Source organism: Leopardus geoffroyi, chromosome B4, assembly GCF_018350155.1.
Source record: "Leopardus geoffroyi isolate Oge1 chromosome B4, O.geoffroyi_Oge1_pat1.0, whole genome shotgun sequence".
NCBI classification, from domain to species: domain Eukaryota; kingdom Metazoa; phylum Chordata; class Mammalia; order Carnivora; family Felidae; genus Leopardus; species Leopardus geoffroyi.
Window position 1 is genome coordinate 20240829 of NC_059341.1, and position 21943 is coordinate 20262771.

The 21943-nt window shown below is 49.5% G+C and overlaps 1 protein-coding gene across 1 annotated transcript in view; it reads right to left on the reverse strand.

Moving 5' to 3' along the window:
• Nucleotides 1-9655: 9655 nt before the first annotated feature.
• Nucleotides 9656-21943, reverse strand: part of DNAJC1 (DnaJ heat shock protein family (Hsp40) member C1) — a 221592-nt gene continuing 209304 nt past the window's right edge. The window contains exons 10-12 of the mRNA XM_045465800.1: nt 14068-14116; nt 12297-12757; nt 9656-9858 (exon numbers count right to left, since the gene is read on the reverse strand). Coding sequence (XP_045321756.1) covers nt 9790-9858; nt 12297-12757; nt 14068-14116 — 579 coding nt within the window. The 3' untranslated portion in view covers nt 9656-9789. The remainder of the gene's footprint in view (nt 9859-12296; nt 12758-14067; nt 14117-21943) is intronic.

Below are 21943 nucleotides of genomic sequence, written 5' to 3' on the forward strand. Positions count from 1 at the left end.
GCACAGAGCCTGATGTGGGGCTCGAACCCACACCTGAGCCGAAGTCAGACGCTTAACTGACCGAGCCACCCTGGCGCCCCAGTAACAGATATTTCTAAAAATATTTAATCTCTACACCCAACCGTGGGGCTTGAACTCACTATCCGGAGATCAAGAGTCTCACGCTCTTCGGACTGAGCCAGCCAGGAGCCCCAAAGTATTTTCTAAATTACAGAAGTTATCATGACCACTTTGTCAAAACTTTGAAAACTAGAAAAAGGAAGAAATGCCCTATTTAGTCCATCCTTCTGTCAATTTTTATATTAAAATATACACAGGTAGCCAACAGTCCGATCTACTTTTATGTGTACTCTTTTGACATAGTTGAATCATAGTCGATGCATAATTTTGTGGCCTGGTTTTGTCACTTAAGTAAAAAGTGACACTTGAAACATTTCAGAAACTCAATTTTGTATTTTGTATCTGCTGTAACTCAGTAGTTTTCTGGGTCAGATGTGCAGTTTCCCCTGACCTGCGTCCCATTCAACAAATGTCAGTGCGTTGTCTTTATGGGTATTTTCTGATGACGAGTTTCTTGAGAGGGTGTTTTCTGATGACCAGTTTCTTGGGCCCACAGCTCAAAACCCTCAATATTATTAGCAAATCTTCAAAAGGAAAGCCATCGCTTTTGGCCAAGGCCTTCTCCTGACCCCATCTGGGGATTTACGGCACAGGCGGGAAGGGGGTGGCGGGCCTTTTTACCAGAGTGGATGTCATAGCAGGAGCTCCCTACGGGTGGGTGATTTCCTCTGTTTCAGGGAAGGGTGTCTGGGACTTAGGGGAGGGGACGAGGCAGGACAGAGAGGCAGGCTGTAGGCGGACCGTGCGGTGCCGTGGAAAACAGGAGGGCGTGAGCTTTTCGGACGGTATTGAACGGGCCCAGAACACGAGCTGGAAAGGTGCTGTGGGCTCCTGGAGAGGCGCTGGAGCCCACGGTCACACGGTCACAAGATGCACATCACCGGATGTTGAGGGGGCCGGGAGGTGCAAGTCGGAAGGGCAAACGTCCCGTTTCCGGATCCGGTCAGGAGGTAGCAGGCTCTTTAACCCACGCCGCCAGGTCGCGTCTTCACGGGTGCGTCTTCCACTGCAAAGGCTCGGACCCCCGAGCGGCTTCAAGTGACTGGAGTTCACGGCCCTCGACACTCAGGGTTTCCGAAGGCCTGGGGCGGGCGGGGATCAGCTCCCGGGGCGACCCGCCCAGCGCGGGTGGGAGTTGGGGGGCGCGTCAGCGAGGCCACCCCCGGGGACCCGAGGGCAGGCGGCGAGCCCCTGTCCACACGGCAGGGAAGGCACCTGGGGCGGTGCAGGGTGAGCCGGCCCCACGCACACACAGCGAGTAAGGTAGGAAGCACTTCAGCATCACCCCGGAAAAGAGGGTGCTCCTCCACCGCCCCCCAAATCTCCTGCGGAATGACGGGGTGTGACCCAGCTTCACGGGAGCGCGCAGGGCACACAGGCCCGTCGTCACTCCGCCTCCCCGACACGCGGGCCACGCCAGGCTGGTGGCTGTGGGACAGGACCCGGGAGGTGGGGAAGGAAGGCCAGAGATTCGTATGCCTGGTCTTGCTTCTCGACTGGGGCGGGCGCGGGGGTGCGGACTGAACCCCTCCTTTGCGAGTGAGGGGCCGGAGACCCCCGACTCTTCCACCGGGTCTGACCTCGGGGGAGCGGTGGCCCCGCGCCCGGCCGGGTCTGGAACCGGGAACCCTGGAGCCCTCGGGTCACTTGCACAGGAATCTGGGGACGAGCCAGGGAGCGTCCCGGTTTATTTATTTACATGCGCTTCTTCCAGAAGGACCTGGAGGCCTCGCCGCGGTTGAAAGGCAGCGCGTGGCCCCGTGAGATCACACCTGAAAGTACATGAACCCGGGCAGAGTTGACATGACCCGAAGCCCCAGGGTGTGTGTGTTGGGGGGGGGGGCGGGGGGGGGGGGCGGGGGGGCGGGTGATGGCCCGGCCAAGGGTGAAGCCACCGATGAAGAAGCTAACTCACGGCATTCTGATTTTGATTGTGCCTTGTGAAGTTTAGAAAAGGAAATTGACTTTTTTGCTGATCAAGTTAATTTGATTCCCCTTAAATTCTGATTGATGCATCTGGTGTTTTTTCACTTGGCTCACTTAGCAAGCAGACGGATTAATTAGGAGATTTTACATTTTTGGCATCGCTGCCGCTCCCCTCACAACTATCTGGTTCTCCTGGTCTCTCCCAGAGCAAGCACGGACAGGTGTCTTCTGCAGCTCGACTGTTCAGTACAGAGGACTCTTGACCAAAATAAGGTGTACATCCGCTTTGCAAAATGCAGTGGCTCTCCTCCTGCGGGAGCCCCGGGATCGCCTGAGGATTAGGACCCTGAGCATGCTCTCTGGAGCCGGGACCAGGAAAATCGGAGCCCTTGGGGTGGCTGCAGACGTCCGGGCCAGCCCAGCGTGCAGCCAGGACTGAGGACTCCAGCAGTCTGGTCCTGCTGACCCTGCCCCCCTTATGGGTGCCACTGGCCATCAGGCTGCTGTCCTGCCCCTTCCCGGCCTCTCTTGGGAACTCCCGCCTCCTTCGGGGCTCATGGTTGGAGCCTTGTGGAGGGACATTCCTGTCCGTGGGACTTGGTGGGCCCGAGACCTGGCATGGTGCTGGAGAGCCTGTCCTCCCAGCTGCAAATCAGGGGGCCTTGTCGCTCTTTCCGATGTGAAGCTTTGATGTTGTAATCACAGACACAAACGCTCAGTCTTGGATTTTGCTGCAGGACTGAGTGTCCCTTGGCTGGCCTCAGGCTCTGTGGTGGGTGTGACCACCTCATGGAGCATGGGCTGGCCCACTCCCGCCCTCCCCTGCCCTGCTGCTTTGCCACTTCCTAGGTTCTTGGAAGTTTCCTTCTTTTGATTTCTGACCTTCATTTACTCCTCCATCAGAACTTACTGCAGCTCTGTTTGGGTTTGACTTTTGGAATCAATGTCCAGCCCAAGACCAGGAAAATGATACCAAACAGGCTTAGAGACACGCACCTCGGCAGGGGTGTGGCCCGTGGCCCTGCCCTTGCCCGCCCACAGGCTTTACTCTTAGGGAGGGTGGCATGTCCCCAGGCCCCCTGTAGCTTGCTGGAAATGAGCAGGTTTCTTGGGTGCTGAGGAGGTGGAGGGTGGGGGGCCCAACAGTTTGAGGATCAAAACCAGTTTGGGTTCACTGTCACCGGTACCTCCCACTGCCTGCCTTCCTGTCCCACCTTCGGCCAGAATCTGCCCCCCCACCCCCTCCTGATTAGACCACCCCAGGCAAAGATGTCCACATCTAATTCTTAAATGCTAGTTTTAACATAACAGGATAGATCTCCTCTTAGCCCAAGAGATTTCCAGTAGGCATTTCCTTTTTATTTTTTAAGTTTATTTATTTATTTTGAGAGAAAGAGTGAGCAGGGGAGGGGTGGAGAGAGAGAGGGAGAGAGAGAATCTCAAGTTGGTTCCTGGCTGTCTCAGCACAGAGCCCGATGCGAGGCTCAAACTCACAAACGGTGCGATCATGACCTGAGCCGAAGTCGGTCGCAGGCACCCCTCCGATAGGAATTTCTTAAGCCAAGCCTCTTAGGGAGACAAGCTGCTGATATCTAGAGACATCTACTTTTGGTTGCAGTAACATCTTCCTTCGTGAAACGGATTGGAACTGAGATAATTTGGAATAAACAATTCAATACTATCTCAAATTTTCCAATTAAAAAAAAATTTTTTTTAAATAATGGTGGAAAACAAAACCTAACTGACTGTTCATTTCCTTTATAACTCGAGACCTACCGAGTAAGAGAAAGACTCCCTCACTGCCACTCCCATCTTGGTCAATTTCATTTTGGAGACTTAGGATTCTGTTTAAATGGCGGTGACTGAAGACGGGCTTGACTGAGTTAAACTCATGTAATACTTCAGGAGACACCGCCCCGGGGACCCTTACACACCTGGCTTGTTTGTTACAGGTCACGAGGGCAAGAGGGAAACAACTGAGTGTGTGTTTTCCCTCCACTCCTGGAATAACTGTGAGGATACACAGAGGGTCCGAGGCAGGGAGCGGGATGTGAGAATGGGCTTCGATCCAGGAGCAGCGCAAGGTGCAGGGGGGTGGGGGGGGGGCAGGGGCGGAAGGAGGCGGGAGTCCGCCCCACCCCCCAGTCGGGGAGGGCACAGCGCTGGGCCTCAGCTCCCTTTAGGACCCCTGCTGTTTGAGGCACTAGGAGTTTCCGCCTGGGAGTCACATTGATGGAGTGATTGCCCTCTTTCTGTTCTACATGAAGCCGCTCTTTTTTCCCCACCAGACCCGAGGAAAATAACTCGTAGCCGCTCAGTTTTACAGCGTGTTAATTTAGCTCCCCAGTGAATAAAGTCCGAGGCTGAAGGCCAAGTCGTTTGCTCAGACAGGAGACTGGGACTGTTGCCAAGACAGTGGGGTGGCTTCCAGGCCAGCCCCGCGGTGACCCCCCGAGCTACAGGTGGAGCGGCGTGTGGCTCCCGCAGGGGAAGCCGGGCCGTTTACTGCCACAAGCGCTGAAAAGAGCCGCCTCCGCATGTTTGCGTGACAGACCCATGCCACCACCCACCGCCTTTACAGTCTATAAAGGGGCCTCCTCCTGGGACCTGTGGCCAAACCGGCCCCGCCCGAGCACCCTGCTCCGTGTGCATAGAGCGAGTGAGGTTACACGGGACACTGGGCCAGAGACAACGGCGCTTATTTTCAGCCTGTTGCTTGGAAAGCTGGCTTTATTTTAGGACCATTTGGTGGGAAGGAACTTTAAAATGTAGGAACCGGCGGGGGGGCATGGGGGGCTGGGGTGCGGGGACCCTGGGTGGCCCAGTCCGTTAAGCGACCCGCTTCCACTCTGGTCAATATCTCGTGATTGGAGCCCCGCATCAGGCTCTGTGCTGACAGCTCGGAGCCTAGAGCCTGTTTCAGATTCTGTGTCTCCCTCTCTCTCTTCCCCTCCCCACTAGCACTCTCTCTCTCTCTCTCAAAAATGAACATTAAAAATAATATTTTTAAATAAATTTAGGATGGGGTGTCAAACTCTGTTTTGACCAATGACTAATATTGACTCATCTAAGCCACTGTGGTCGCTTGGACCCACCCTGAGGCCTCCCTGCCCCTCAGCCTCCGGATACAACCTCGGCCCTCTCTCAAAGGCACTGGGACCACAAGAGCCAGTTGCAGGAGTCCCTGGTCCGTCTGGACTCTGACTCAGGTGTGTCCCGTGCCTCAGTTTCCCCTGAGTGGGGTGGGGTGCCTTGGGAGGAACTGGGGGTCGGGATCAACACACCCTTGGGACTTTCTAAGGCAAAAGCAAGCCAAATGCATGCCGAAGTCTCCTCGCTGTCTGTCCTCTTCGGAGGAATTCAGAATCCCTCAGGGTCTTTGGGATCAGCCATCTGTTAGCAATCACACATGGACCCGTGACCATGTTACACACTGTCCAAAATGGGTGTATTGAGTCAGCTGTAAACTGGAACTGTCCTGGGCCACTTGGGACCGTGTGGATAGAATATCAGAATTTAAACTGTGCCCTTTAGATTCTGGGGGAAAAACCTAAATGCTAAAACAACTACAAAAACATACTCTGCAGAAACAAGCAGGAATGAAATAGTTGGTCATTTAGAGGGATTAGGTCTCTGCTTTCAAAGGGGTAGGTGGACGTGGTCTGGGGGGCGGAACTGGCACCCGACAGCAAGCGGGCCCGAGGTGAGAGGCGTGTTTTTAGGTTATCCCAAGACATTTATGGTAGAAAGCTTATCATAATCTTCCTCTAAAACCAAGCAGGGAATTTGAAAACAAACCCAGGGCAGAGTAAACCCGCTGGCTGCAGTGTTTCTGTTGGAAAAGATCGTCCCCTAGCGGGGTTGGGACGTCTGGCGGGAGGCTCATGCAGGACCTCTAGGTCGTTCCCGTACAAGTTCCACAGAAAGCGAGAAACCTAAGCGGAGCCGTCTGTCTGGTTTCTACAAATAAAGCCGGTGAGGCACAGCGCAGGTGGCTTGACGCCCCTGGGCACCTGTTGCAGGCAGGAGCTGGGCTGAAGCCGGGCAGCCAGTCGGGGCTTTTGTGAGGAAAAACCCGAGAACACGGAGCGGCCTTTAAAAATGGGTGCTATTGGGGCACCTGGGTGGCTCAGTCGGTCAGGCATCCGACTCTTGGTTTCGGCTCAGGTCGTGATCGTGCAGTTCGTGGGTTCGAGCCCCACCTTGGACTCTTGTGCCGACAGCGTGGAGCCTGCTTGGGATTCTCGCTCTCCCTTTGTCTCTGCCCCTCCCCTGCTCTCTCTCAAAATAAATAAACTAAAAAAAAAAAAAAAAAAAAAAAAAAAAAGGGTGCTATCACGGTTTAGAGAACTGTAGCTGGGGGGTTTTTGCCACCTAAATCACTGGAGCTCCCTCGCAGGCTCCGCCTGGCCGTGCGGGGCTGGTGACACGGCGTCCTCAGGGGATGTGTCCTCTGCCAGCCCAGTGCTTTCCCAACCCAACAGGAATGGACTGGGGTCGGCGCGGCTGTTTGTTCTCTGCTGGGGTCTGAATGCGCGTGTGGACCTCGAAGAGTCAAAACGGAATCCTGTGCCTCAAGCCCGGTCTCCACACCCTCTGCCGGGTGCTCCCCCACCCCCGCCTCCTTCCAAGCCCCCGTCTCCGTGGCCCGGTTCCCCCCTCGCTCACTGCACTTGACCCAAAATTCCGACGCGGGTCTTTTGACTCTGAGCCTCCGCCCTTTCCCTAGACCGTATGGGAGCACGAGGTGGGGGCCGGGGCCAGGCGGCCGCTGCTCTGAAGGCCGTTGCCTTCCCGTGAGGCTGCGCGCACACTCACACCTGCGTGTTCGGGGCAGGAGACGGACGCCCCGGTTCACAAGCAGCAGAGCTGGGGCCCGAGTCTCTGGTTGTCAGAGGCCAAGTCTGAGGCTTCTCTTGTCCCACTTTGGCCCTCCCTGGGCCGCGTCAGGATAAATACTGCAGCACAGGCTGGAAAGAGGCTTTTTTGGGCGAGAGACCCGGGGGGCACCTAGTGAAACGTGTGGACTCGCTCCCTGAAAACTACACAATCAAAATAGATTTTGCCGGGGTCCCAGGCTCCTGCGAGTGCACCCAGCGAGCGGGGACCCCCGGGACTAGGAACTGCAGGACATGAGGGGCCGTGCACCCCGTCGGGCCCATCAGCCCTGCTAACGCATCAACAGCGACTTGAAATGATGGAGACAGGAAGTCTGGCTGGTCAGATAGAAAAAGAGTGCTATTCTCAGCATGTAAAGGTTTTACACGCGTTATCTAGCTTTATCATCGTAACAACCTACGGAGCAGCTACCGTTATTTCCTATTTTTCTAGTTGAGGCACGGAGACAAAGAGGTAAACCGAGGCACCTGATGTCACACAGCTTGGCCTTGGAGCTCCAACAGCTAAGGCGGCTCTGGAAAGGGGAGCGCATCTCTGGGGAGCCCGGCCTGGAGAAGGCGGCGTGGGAAGGGGTGGCCGGCTGGTGTTGCCGAGCGCTTTACCCCCTCCCCCTCCCCGTGATCTGTGTAGTGCGTTCTTCTTGGAGGCTCCCTTGCTTTCTGGGCCGTGACCTTGTTCAAACTGAACCCCATGGGTCTCCCGTGTGTCACTGAGCTCTGGCCTGCCCACTGGCCCGCCGACTTCAACACAACTTGACGGCTTCCAGAGTCTCCTGAAGAAAGGGCTCCTTTCTGACTTCTTCCTTTTTTTTTAAGCTTATTTCTTTTGAGAGAGAAAGAGAGACAGAGACAGAGAAACAGTGAGAATCCCAAGCAGGCTCCATGCTGATAGCAGGAGCTAGAACTCACAAACCTGATCATGACCTGAGCCGAAATCAGGAGTCGGACACTTCACCAGCTGAGCCACCCAGGCGCCGCTGACTTCTTTCTAAAGAAGTTAGTAGGCAGAACAGTCACGCGTAGAAAGCCATGCTAGACTTATTTCCTTGAGTCTAGAAAAGAGGCCATTCTATCTCGGTTGTGCTATCATTGGGCATGTTTGGAGCCCTGTGGGCTGCTCCCCCCACCCTGGGAGCCCAGGACACTTGTAATGCGGTCTGGGGGTATGTGTGACAGGAACCCCAAGTACTGCAAGTAAGGGGCGTGCTTTCACGCTCACGGACCCACAGACGCTCACGGACCCACAGACCGGCTAAGCTGGACCACCAGGCTGCATGAAAGCCAGGCCTGAAGCCGGACTCAGAGATGAGTGGGTCCCGGGCCCGGAATGAAGCCAGGACGGACTCGTTCTCTCCTTTGTTTCCCTCCATGCACGTTTTACTCGCGCAGACCCCCGGGTGAATCGGGGAGGTGAGCTGTGGCCCGCGACAAATGCAGCGACGGCCCCACGGCTTCGGGACAAGCCCTGGGGGAGCAGCCGTTGGTGGCGGGGCCGTCCCGGTGGCCTGCGGAGCTCCGGTTTGCTGTCGGGAAAGGTGGCCAGCACGGCCGGGACGACACGGTGACAGCACCGGCCCCCCCACCCCTCTCCACGCCCGCCCGTCCCCCGGCCCAGGACAGAGCCATGACCTGCTGGCCGGCCTGCCCTCCCTCCTGACTGGGACGGGGCTGGACGGGGCTTAGTTTGTGAAAACCAAATGACCACGGAGCCAGTTAGTTGGTAACCTGCCCTTTTTTTGCATTTCAGTTTCCCTGGTGGCGTGACCTGCGCGGGGGGTGAACGGTTATGGGACCAGTGGGGCCACTGCCACCAGACTTTCCTGCAGGAAATGAATCTTATTTCAGTCCTTAGAGAGAAGTGATCTCTTCATAGATGTTTTCTCAAGTCCCTCCCTTACATGTGTCCTCGTGATCGTAATGCTTTCCGAGTTTAGACGGTTCGCACTTAGCAAACCGTGTGCAAGCCCTGACCCAATGACGGGAGCTTTGGAAGGCAGCGTTCGGCGGATGGTGACAGGGCAGCAGAAACCGGCACAGAACAGTGACTTCGGCTGTCGAAACCAGGACCAACCTCACGGGTCCCTACCACCTCTCCCGCGTGTCCCACGTGTCCCCTGGAAGGTCTTGCAGTGGGGAACGCATTCCTCCCAAGCAGCCCAAACTGGAGTAGGCTGCCTTTGTCACCTTGTATCCTTGTTCATCGACACGGAGTTTTCTTCTAGATGCATCTGAGATAACCTCACACTCTTCTCAGCCAGCCGGCTAGCTCAGAAGTGAGCCCGCTTTTCTCCCCAAGCACCTGCCTCCCGCTACCAATGAGCTCGTTAACCCGTGTGCTTTTGACTCACAGAAGCACATTAGGTTTTTTCGGGGTGGGGGGCGTGGGGGGGAGAGAGAGACAGTGTGAGCTGTAAGCAGGCTCCACACTCAGCTCAGAGGCCGATGTGGGGCTCGATCCCACAACCCTGGGATCGTGACCTGAGCCACCCAGGTGCCCCAAAGCACATGAAGTTTTAATTCTTACACATTCGCTCATTTCTTCCTTCAAAATCCTGTACTTGCCGATTGTTAGCACTTTTCAGTTTGTTCGTAGGGAAATAACTTTGCGATGATGAGAGGGAAAATTATCTGTAAAATACCCGAATACTTTTTCTCCTGTAACATAGTCTTTGTTTAAACAATATAGCACAACATTTTAAAAACTTTTTTAATTTTTTTTTTTTTTTTTTTTTTTACTAAGGCACATGACGTATAGAAAGGTTGAGGTACAAAATGCAAATTTCTGCATAAGACTTTTAAAATAATCATTTTGGAAAATGACGGTGAACATCATCTTCCAGAATATTCAGCTTTTAGCTTGTTTTTTCTTTTGGACCAGTTCAACCAGCAACTTGTATCTAGCGATACAGTCTTCCTGTAGGAAGAGAAAAAGAGAGGTGAAACGGTTATTTCCACAGATCAGCGTGAGCGTCGTGGGCTTCAGCCGCGGCCTGTGCGGGGAGGCGGCCTCGTGAGCGTCCGCTCTGCCCACGGCCGGCCTGCAACCGGCTGGACGAGCCCCGCGGCCCGTACACATGGGCCCACGCGCACACGCCAGGGCCCCCGCCGGCCGGGGCCCACGTGCTGCCGGGCGCCCCCAGGCCAGCGGCAGTCCTGTGAGGTGTTGCGTGGGCCACTGGCGTGAGGGGCCCGTGCTGCTGCGTGTGAGGCACACCACGGGCATCACGATGATGCCTCTCAACTTGCTAACGATAACGAGCAGCTTTCACATTTCCCTGTCATCGCGCATCCCGTCAGAGCAAGCGGACAACTTGAGGCTGGCCGGCCGCCCTGTTATTCCATCTGGGTTTGCCTCTCCTTAAGGGGCCGTGGGGACCCTCCCGTGGTGGCCGCGTCGGCCCAGCCCCTAGGACCGTGGCGGGGAGTGCGCGGCCCAGATCCCGCCCGTAGCTGTGGCCGCTGGGGGCGAGAAGTGGGGCCTAGAGCAGAGGCGGGTGGTGCCAGGGGGCCTCACGCTCTCCTGTCCATCATGAGGTACTTTCCAGAGTCCGTTCCCGTTTCTGGCCAAGAGATACTCCCCTCCGAGGCGTTGGAAGCCTTCACTAACTTAAGGTCTAGGGCAACATGATCGCTGCTCCCTGGCAGATGCTTCTATCAGCCGGGGACACAGAGTGGATGCTCATGCTCTTCCTAGGGTTCTAGCTCAGGAGTGGTATGAGGGATGCTTCTAGAAGTGCCTCTCTGGATCCCCAACGATCACGCGCATGGGGTCAGTCTTTAAATACCAGCCTTTTCTTAATAGCTGTGCTGCCCACTGGTGAGGCCCCGGGCATGATGCGGGGACTTCACCGGGGACCACGGCGACCCAGAGCGCTGAGCCGCAGGCCTCAGGCAAAGTCCCCCCCTTCATCGCCAGCGGCTTGCGGGCCACGTATAGGGACTCGCTCCCTAGCAGACGAGTCAGCAGGCCACCTCTCCGGGAACTGGTTCCAATGTCAAGGCTTAAGGGGAACACTTGCGGGACAATAAAAGGGCTGCTCGTGTCTGTTTCAAACGGGAGGGTTTCCAAACCCCGAGGCAGTGAGTTTCTGAATGTTCTATCCTTAGGAATCCACGGTTCCAGCTCCTTCATTTTAAGCCAATGTCAATTCATCACACATGTAGATGCCTGTGTCCTGACAGATGCTAGGGAAATTCAGGGAAAATAATTACTTCTGGCAAACCAGTTGGAGAGGCTGGGAGAATCTGTGTTTCTCAAATAGATCAACTGCTAATGGTTTATTTTTCTCCCCGGGAATTCTCAACTTCATCATTTTAAAGTAGGTGATAGATAACTAGACCTGTACACACGGGGACATTTATGGCCACAAGCTAGATTTTCCAACATAGAATTTCAATTAAAAAAAAATAAGAATGTAAATGAACATCAATGTGCCCAGAGGCTACTGAGTGACAGGCACAGGAGGCAGAAGAGACTCGTTCTTCTGATTTCTCCGCGTTCCTTGGTGCCTCAGACTGAGAGTATAGCGAGGAGGGAAGAAACTCAGGAGATGGTGTGTGTTTCGAGAAAGGCCCGAGTGGGAAAGCTCACACCGTGAGCCCCGCAGCATGAACTGGCAGACGGAAGGCAAAGGCTGGGGTGAGCGCTGGCTCTCTGTGGGGCACCCCGTCTGCCCGCCTAGCTGGGAACTACCTGTGGGGGTTTGTAAGCAGATACCGAGAGCCGAAAACAGGGAAAAGACTTAAAGTACAAACAGTCAAGGCTGCAGGGTGGGTTGAATCCTAAATGTCATCCCTGCCCGGGCCCCCACCCCCGCCGCCAGGGCCTCGCCAGTCTGGTGCAGCTGCTGAGTCCAGAGTGATGTGCACTGTGGACCCGATGACCAGCATGACACGGGCCGCCACGCGCTCGCCCTGGGGTAAAGGCTCCTCGCAGAGCTGGAGGGAGACCTCCCCCCACTCTGGTTCAAGGGAGCCTCCGCCCGGGGGAGGGCCTGCCGGCCGCCAGGGCTGCTCCCGCTGCCCCAGCGATGAGGGTGTGGCCCAGCCACCCCCCTGCTCCTCTCAAACTGCCAGACTGGGGCGGATGCTCCAGAAGGTTGGCGGGCTTGTTGCGGGTGAAACTTATCCTCTATGCATGGAATTTTCTGAGGAAAACCAACCGGTCTGTATGGTCTCCTTAGAATCTTGACCTCATTCATACACACTAATCAATCCGGTGCACAGACTGACCATGCTCTTAGAAGAGCACCGGATGGTCACGCAGACAGCTGTCGCTAGAGGGGTGTGCGTAAGGTGGGGGATTAGGTGGAGCTGGCCGCGCTGGTCTCGTTCTTCCCCCGCCTCACCCACCTTACTCTTAGACGGGACACACTTGGCTATTTTGTCCCAGCGGTCCGAAGATCCCTTTGGGTACTGCTGTAATGCTAATTCCAGAAGCTTCTGTTGACTCTGAGTCCATGGCTCCTCGGCAGCACGAGTTCTCTCTTTCTTCTGGCTCTCCTCATCACTGGATTCGTTTTGTTCTGAAATATCGAAGTCCTTCTGCCTCTTTCCTCTGAACTTCTCCTCGGGCTCCACCCTTGTTGCTGCCTCAGGCGGCCTGGCCGGCCTCCGCCTCCGTGGCCGGCTTTCCGGAAGCACTGCCTCCTGCTCGTCGGCATCTTCCTCCTCCTGCTCGTCCTCCTTGTCTTCCTCCCCGGGCTGCCGTGCATCTTCTCGCTGGGTGATGATGTCATCTGGCAAGGCCGTGGTGGCCTTGGTGGGCCGGGGATTCTGGGCTGTTGACTTGAGTTCGGAGAGTCTGACCATTCCTGTGAGGAAGGACACACTTTATCACACAGATGGAATGGCAAGGTCAGTGCAGGTGACAAGAGTAACAGCAGCTGTCACCAACACAGCAGACAGTGTGGTAGGTGCTGTGCACCTATGATTCTGCTTAATTTTCACGCTATTCTAGAAAGATAGGTGTCATTATCCTAATTCTACAGATGGCAAAAATCAGTCTCAGAGAGCAGCGGAGGTGGGATTTGAACCCAGTTCTGTCTGATTCCAGTTCTTTGTCCTTTCCAACGCTCTGAGGGACTGAGGGCCACATACAGAATCAGGTTGTGGCCAAAGAATGCAACGTGGCTCTTTGACACTTTTTAGATAAGGAAGGATGTTCTTTATGATCTGGAACTGGGACGACTCATTCCATTAGCGGAGCTAAAATGGATCTGTCTAAACTCGCGCTGTGCTCACACCATTGTAGGTGAGCCACCGACGCTGTGGGACGTGCTGTCTGCTCCAAGCTGCTTCCAGTGCCACTGTGCCACCACGTTGGCCAGTAAAGAGCAAACGGACTGGCTCTCAGGCGCCATCTCAGGGATGCCCCTGAATGTTCAACCATACGTCTCCTGTTCTGGTCACTTTTTACCCCCCCCCCCCCCAACCCCCCAATGCTCTAGTAAGATCCCTATCTGTGCCACAGTCTACACCACACTGCCTTTTCCAGAATACACAGAGTGTCTCGCAGGAAGGCCTTTTCACATGGCCTCTCACTGCCCATTTTAGCCTCTGTTGCCAACAAAGAATTGTGTTCGCAGAACAGGAATCTGGAAATGCCTTCTTTCCTGAAGCCAGCAGAGCCCCACATTGAATCCCTGCTGGGGACGGCTTTTTGAGATCTCCCTGCTGGGGACGGCTTTTTGAGATCTCCGGGTTTGCTCACCTGCATTGGTGTCTTTGGGACTTGTCTTTAAATTAAGTTAGAAGGTTTTAGGAAGTATTCTCTTCCTGGTTCCAGGCAAACAGTATGGAGACTCTAGCAAAATTCCAGTTAGTCTTGGAGGAAACATATTTTGAGAAATGTGGGTTCTTGGGAAAGCTGCTGGTCTATTCTGAAAGACGGCTCCGTGTGCGTGGGGCTGGCAGGGGGACCGCGTGGGGGAGCCGTGCACCCCGCGTTTGTGTGGCGTCCAGAGAGATCCCCCCTGCGTGCCCCTCCCCCAGTACTAGCAAAGAACTAGGTTTTTAGGGTTTTTAAACTTATCAGGTCCATCTTAGCACCCACCCTTACGAAAAGGGATTTATGTGGGAGAAGTCACTTTAGCTCAGTGGGGTGAAGGGGGCACTGACTCACCTGGGGAGCAGGTAACGGAATCCTTCAGTTGCTTGGCTTTGGTTGTCACCTGTTCCAAAATATAAAGGCAACGAAGTCTTACTTTCCACCTATCTCTTGTAGGTCAAGTGACCTATTTCACGTAAGGTCCATGTGAATGAACCGGGTTTACTGAATCTTCGGCCTAGAAGGACCCTCGTTCATCCATCCACTCATTTAGTTAAGCAACAAGGAAACTTTTGTTTGAGTATCATAAACGGTGGAGAAATTCAACTAATGTTTTAACATAAAAGTCTGTCTTTTCTTTGCATTCAAGAAACCACAAGAGCATAGTAGGCTAACACTAGAAGAGTAGGAAGAAGAAGAAAATACTTCCTAACACGAGGCCCACGAGACGTACGTACATGAGTGAGGGGCCACAGAAAGAGTTTCGTTCGGTCGCTGTTACTTCTTTGTTCTCTGTATAAATGGTATCACATCATTTGTCTCGTTCTATACCTTGCTTTTCATTTAACAATGTCTTGGAGATCCACATATGGATTTCTTTTTAAATTGATATAAAATTTGCATACAATTCAATACACAGATTTTAAATGTACAATTCAATGGGTTTTGACCCCCCAAAAAAGGGCCTATATAACCATTCCAATTCTAATCAAATTATAGAACGTTCCTGTTATCCCAGAAAGTTCTCTTCTGCCCTTAAGTTAATCTCTACTCTGCCACTGACAACACTGTTCTGATTTCTTAAAATACAGGATCAAAATTAATTAAAAAAATTAAAAATGGTTGATTGCCCAATGAATTTTCAATCAAGCCATCCTTTCCCCACTTATTCGAAATGTTAACTTTAGGGGCGCCTGGGTGGTTCAGTTGATTAAGCATCTGACGTTGGCTCAGGTCATGATCTAGCGGTTTGAGTTCGAGCCCCGTGTTGGGCTCTGTGCTGACAGCTCAGAGCCTGGAACCTGCTTCGGATTCTGTGTCTCCCTCTCTCTCTGCCCCTCCCCTGCTCACGCTCTGTCTCTCAAAATAATAAATGAACATTGAAAAAATTAAAAAGAAATGTTAACTTTATTAAAATTAGTGCCACTGTATACGTGAACTATTTTTCTACACTTTGTATTCTATCCCATTAATGCATGCATATTCTTGAATCAATGTTTCGCTGCTTTAATGAGATTTGAAAATAAAACCTCAGAAAGCCTGATTGCTAAGAACTCAGGTAGACTCATCTTGGTCCCACCTCTTCTTAGCTGGGTGATCTTAAGCAATTTCCAATCCTTTCTCTGTGTCAAGAATTACCCTCTGTAGTATGTGGATAATGCTAGTAATACCATTTGCCTATTAGGTTTTAAATTTGAAATAAGCTCTTAGCAGGATACCGAGCAGATATTCAAGTCTCAGTAAATACTACCTATTGTAATTGACATGGGTCATTTGTTTTTCATTCATACAAAGGACAGAATTAGAGAAAATATTTAAAGCCACTTAGAAACACTCTTCAATTTTATTCCCTACCTTCCTCTCTTTCCAGATGACCTTGGTTAATGTGAGAAAAAAGGAAGTTCTCCAACATGAGCCTCCTTGCCTTCCAACTTTCTCAACTCAAAATTCTGATTACATCACTTTATATCCTTCCTATCTTTTATCCCAAATCAAAGAAATTATCTTCCTTCCTCTTGAATTTTCCCAGAACTATGCTCCATCTATTAATTTCCTTTGCATTCTTTCTTTTTTCTTTTTCTTTTTTTAACGTTTATTTACTTTTGAGAGAGAGGGAGAGACAGAGTGTGAGCGGAGGGAAGGGCAGAGAGAGACACACACAGAATCTGAAGCAGGCTCCAGGCTCCGAGCTGTCAGCACAGAGCCCGACGCGGGGCTCGAACTCACGAACTGTGAGACCATGACCTGGGCTGAAGTTGGACGGTTACCGACTGAGCCACCAGGGTGCCCCTAGTTTCCTTTGCTTTCATCTTCACCTTCTCCCTGTCCGTCAACTGTGTCCCATGATTCTTCACGCTGAGCTCAAGCGGCCTCCACTCCAGAAGGTGATCTTCCCTTAAGCTGTCTTTTCTACTCCTTTTGGCTTTCTCTTTCTCTGAATGTTCCTTCACTGCCCATCCCACCCCCCACCCCATATAATGCTCCTCAGCATTCCGTCCTTGCCATTCATATGTTCTTTCCATTTTCTCCGTTGGTATCTCATGCCACTGGTTCAGTAACACTTTTGAAAAGGAATGATTAACCTGTATGTCTAGCCCTGACCTCTCCCTTGGAGTGGCAGTATAACAGAATTGACCACATAGCAACAATGGGTCATCAGATCGAAAGGGCCTTCGTCTACATAGCAATAAGCTTTCTTTGTACCAAGCGTTGTTCTAAGATATGTGTCTGTACAAATATTCCTCACAGCAGCCATAGTAGGTAGGTATGTAATATTACCCCCATTGTACAGAATCTGAGGCTCACAGGGCATAGAGAACATACGCAAGATTAAAAGGCTAATGGGTAGCTGAACACAGACAAGTTGGGTTCTGAAATGTTGTCTCTCAGTCCCTGTAACATGCTGCCTTTGGCATCCAAATCTCTTGTTGTATAGATGAGGACATGGGCGATGCTCTCCTTCCGCTCTGCTACGTGACTGCCCTCTTTAACTGCCACTGAATCTCTTATTTAGCGATCTCCTAGTTCCTCAAACCAAACTTACCGACTTGTCTGCTTTTGCTTCCTTTTCTTTTTTTTTTTTAATTTTTTTTTAATGTTTACTTATTTTTGAGACAGAGAGAGACAGAGCATGAACGGGGGAGGGTCAGAGAGAGAGGGAGACACAGAATCTGAAGCAGGCTCCAGGCTCTGCGCTGTCAGCACAGAGCCCGATGCGGGGCTCGAACTCACGGACTGTGAGATCATGACCTGAGCTTAACCGACTGAGCCACCCAGGCGCCCCTTTTGCTTCCTTTTCTTGATAGAGCTGTCATCCCAGTCACCCAGGCTCACGACCTGAGTCCAGTTGTGGACCTTTGCCTCCCGCCCCCGCCAGCTGCTACACTCTTCACAATGTCAACCCCGTCTGTTCCCTGCTCACAATCACACCTCCTCTCTTAGTTCTTCATTCTCCCGCTGGATGAATGTAACAGCCTTCTAACTGGACTCCTACTTACCACTAATTTTTATAGATTAATACCCCTAAAGCAGAGTTCTGATGAGATTCCTTTCATGGTGCATCACTGATTACGTAATGTTTAATTCTTAACCTGACATGCAAAGAGATCCACAATTTGTGGTCTGTTCTCTTTCCTGTGGTAGCTTTCCTTTGAGCAGAACTGAATAATTAATGCTCCCCCAGACAGAAATTTCCCTACCCTGCACTTTTTGCCATCCTTAACATTGCCTGAAACGATTTTCCTTTCTTCATCAACCCTCCCCTTAAATCTCTCTCTAGAGCCAAACCATCCTTCAAGGTACTCTCAGGTGTAACTTTCTTCTTGAAGACTTCCTGGTGTTCACTACCAGGGTGACCAACTCTGGTGACAATTAATCCTTCTTCTCTCTCAATTTCTATTGTGTTTTTTAAAGATTTAATTATCTTTTTCTCTTCTGTCACATAGTTCTATGAATTTTATTTATTTATTAAACTTGAGAGAGAGAGAGAGAGAGAGAGAGAGAGAGAATGAGTTCGAGCAGGGGAGGGGCAGAGAGAGAGGGAGAGAGAGTCCCAAGCAGGCTTCACATCCTCAGTGCAGAGCCCATTGTGGGGCTAGATCTCACAAACCTGTGAGATCACGACCTGAGCTGAAATCAAGAGTCAGACGCTTGACTGAACTACTGAGGCACCCTAAACACACTCAGAGAGGTTCAAGTAACTACCGCCACATCTAAGATGTGAGATAATTCTTTTTTTTCTTGGACTTGTTTTCTTATTTAACAAAACATTTTGGAGATTATTACAGAATAGTACACAAAGATCTCCTTTTTTTTTTTTTTTTTTTTTTTTTAAATAGCTTAACTGAAATGTAATTCACATACCATACAATTCACTCACTTGAAGTGACAATTCAGTGGTTTTAGTATATTGGTATGTATAGCCATCATCATGGCCAACGTCAGAACATTTTTATCACATCAGAAAGAAATGAAGTACCCTGTAGGTATCGTCCTCCGTTCTCCCCCTCCTACCCCATCACTCAGCAAGCAATAAACAACCATAAATCTACTTTCTGTCTCCATAGATGTTCCTGTTCTGGACTTTCATATGGATGGAATCATATCGTGTATAGATTTTTTTGTGGCTGGCTTCTTTCCCTTAGGGTAATGTTTTCCAGGTTCATCCACGTTGTAGTATATATGAGTACTTCATTCCTTTTTGCTGAATAATATTCCACTGTATGAATATACCACATTTTGTTTATCCATTCATCATTTGATAAACATTTGTGTTGTTTTAGTCTTTCTGGCTATTATGAATAATGCTGCTGTAAACATTTGTGGATATGTTTTTGCTTGGGCAAACTGTTTTCATTTATCTTGGGTATATACCTAGGAGTGGAACTGTGGAGACATATGGTAATTCTATGTTTAACTTTTTGAGGAGCTGCCATACTGTTTTCCAATATGGCTGTACCATTTTATATTTACATCAGCAGTGTATGACGCTTCTGATTTTTCTACATCTTGGCAAACATTTGTTATTATCCAACTTTTTGATTCTAGCCATCTTAGTGGGTGTGAAGTAGTATCTTGTGCTTTTGATTTGCATTTCCCTAATGACTAATGATATTGAGCATTTTTTCATTGGCCGTTCAGATCCTTTCTCCACATTTTTAAAAATTTGGGTGATTTCGCTTATTATTTAGTTGTAAAGAGCTTTTTATATATTTTGGATAAAAGCCCTTTATCAGATAAATGATTTGCAAATATTTTCTCCCATTCTGTGGGTTATCTTTGTACTTTCTTTCTTTTTTTTTTTTTTTTTTTTCAACGTTTCTTTATTTTTGGGACAGAGAGAGACAGAGCATGAAAGGGGGAGGGGCAGAGAGAGAGGGAGACACAGAATCGGAAACAGGCTCCAGGCTCTGAGCCATCAACCCAGAGCCTGACGCGGGGCTGGAACTCACGGACCGCGAGATCGTGACCTGGCTGAAGTCGGACGCTTAACCGACTGCACCACCCAGGCGCCCCTCTTTGTACTTTCTTAATGGTGTCCTGTGAAGCATGGAGTTTTTAATTCTGATGAGGTTCAATTATAGTTTTATAATTTTATAGTTTTTAATTATAGTTTTAGCTCTTATATTTAGGGTAATATTGCTATCTTGACAATTAAGACTTCTGATCCATGGACAGGGGATATTTTTCCACTTCTTTTGAACCTCAATTTCTTTCAACAGTGTTTTGTCATTTTCAGAGTTTGTACTTCTTTTGTTAAATTAATACCTAAGTATTTTATTCTTTGTGATGCTATTTATGAATGAAATTATTTTATTAATTTAATTTTCAGGTTGTTCACCGCAGGTTTATAAAAATAAAACTGATTTTTGCATATTGATATGTATCCTCCAATCTTTACTGAAGTCATTAGTTCCAATAGTTTTTTTTAGTGAATTCCTTAGGATTTTGTAGATATAAAATCATGTCATCGGCAGACAGGGACACTTTACTTCTTCCTTTTCAACCTTATTTTTTTTTCTGCCTGACTTCCTTGACTAGACCTGTAGTTCAATGTTGAAAAAAGTGGTGAGAGCGGTCATCCTTGTCTTTCTTACCAGGAAAACATCCCCTCTTACACCAGTAAGCTGATGTTAACTGTGGGTTTTAGTAGACACTCTCAGGTCGAGGTATTCTCTTTTATTCCTAATTTGGTGAGTGTTTTTATCATGCAAGGGTGCTGGCTTTTGTCATATGCTTCTATTGAGATGCTTTGTGCTATTTGCTTTTTTATTCTATTGATACCATGTCTTTAATAGTTGATTTTCAGCTGTTGAATCACCTTTGCATTTCCTGAGTTAAACCCTACTTGATCAGGGTATCAAATTATTTTTATAAGTTGCTGGATTTAGTTTGCTGTATTTTGTCTAGGATTTTTGCATTCATACTCATAAAAAATTTGTCTACAGTTTTCTTGTAATTTTCTGGTTTGGTATAAGGCTAATAGTGGCTTCATAAAATGAGTTGGGAAGTATTCACTCTATTTTTTTTTTTTTAATGTCTATTTTTGAGAGAGAGAGAGAGAGAGAGAGAGCACACGCGCACTAGTAGGGGAGGGGCACGGAGAGAGGGAGACACAGAATCTGAAGCAAGCTCCAGGCTCTGAGCTGTCAGCACAGAGCTCAACACAGGGCTCAAAATCATGACCTGAGCTGAAGTCAGAGGCTCAACCAACTGAGCCACTCAGGTGCCCCCACTCTCTTCTATTTTTAGAAGATTTTGTAAAGTACTAGTATTCTTTAAATTGGTAGAATTCAGTGGTGAAGCCATCTGGATCTGGGCTTTTCTTTGTAGGTAGGTATTTTAAGTACTTGTTCACTTTCTACACTTGTTATAATTTCAATGGTCTATTTCTTCTTGATTCAGTTTTAATAGTTTGTCTTTCTAGGAATTTGTCCATTTCGTCAATATCTATTAGAAAAATAGATATCTGGGGCACCTGGGTAGCTCAGTCGGTTAAGCATCTGACTCTTGATTTCTGCTCAGGTCATGATCTCACAGTTTGTGAGTTCCAGCCCCACATTGGGCTCTGAGCTGACAGTGCGGGTCCTGCTTGAGATTCTCTCTCTCTCTGCCCCTCTCCTGCTCATGCTTGCTCTCTTTCAAAATAAATAAGTAAAAAAGCATTAAAAAATAGGTATATAATTTCTTGGCATATACTTATTCCTGGTATAGTATTCCTTTACAAAGCCCTTTTTATTTCTATAAAGTTGGTAGTAATGTCCTTTTTCTCATTTCTGATTGATTCTAGCAGTTTGAGTCCTTTCTTCCCCTGTTGGTCAATCTAGCTAAATGTCAATTTTATTACTATTTTCAAAGCGTCAACTTTGAATTCACTGATTTTTCTCTACTGATCCTCTAGTCTCTAATTTCTGCTCTACTGGTTATTTCCTTTCCTCTGCTTGTTTTAAGTGTAGTTTGTTATTTTTCCAGTGCCTTAAGGTAGAAGGGTAGAGGGTAGATTTGGGATCTTTCTTCTTTCTTAATAAAGGCATTTAAAGCTATAAACTTCCCTCTACGCACTGCATTAGCTGCATTCCCTAAGTTTTGGTGCATTAGGTCTTCATTTTCATTCATGTTTAAGAATTTTGATTCCCCTTGTAATTTCTTCTTTGACTCATTGGTTATTTAGGAGTCTGCTGTTTAATTTTGTCATATTTGTTGATGTTCCCACTCCCCCCCCCCCCCCCATTAACTTATTTCTAATTTCATTCCTTTGGGATCAGAAAACATATTTTGCATTATTTCCATCCTTTTAAACTCATTGAGGTTTGTTTGACCTGGCATACAGCCTGTCCTAGAAAATGTTTTATGCATCCTTGAGAAGAACATATATTCTCTTGCTGAATAAAGTGTTCTAGAGATATCTTTTAGGTCTAGTTTGTTTGTTGTATTGTTCAAATCTTCATTGTTGATCTTCTCTCTAGTTCTACTCACTATTGAAAGTGGGGGTATTAAAGCTTCCAATCATTGAATTGTCTCTTTTCCTTCCTCCCTCCCTCCCTTTCCTTCTCTCCCTTTCATTTTTTGTTATTTTAAGGTAATCTCTACACCCAACATGGAGCTCGAACTCACGACCCGAGATCAAGAGTTGTATACTTTTGTGACTGAGCCAGTCAGGCACCCCCATGGCTCATCATTTGTTGAAAACTGAATGTTTGGATATTATATGGCAGCATTTCTGGTTACTGGT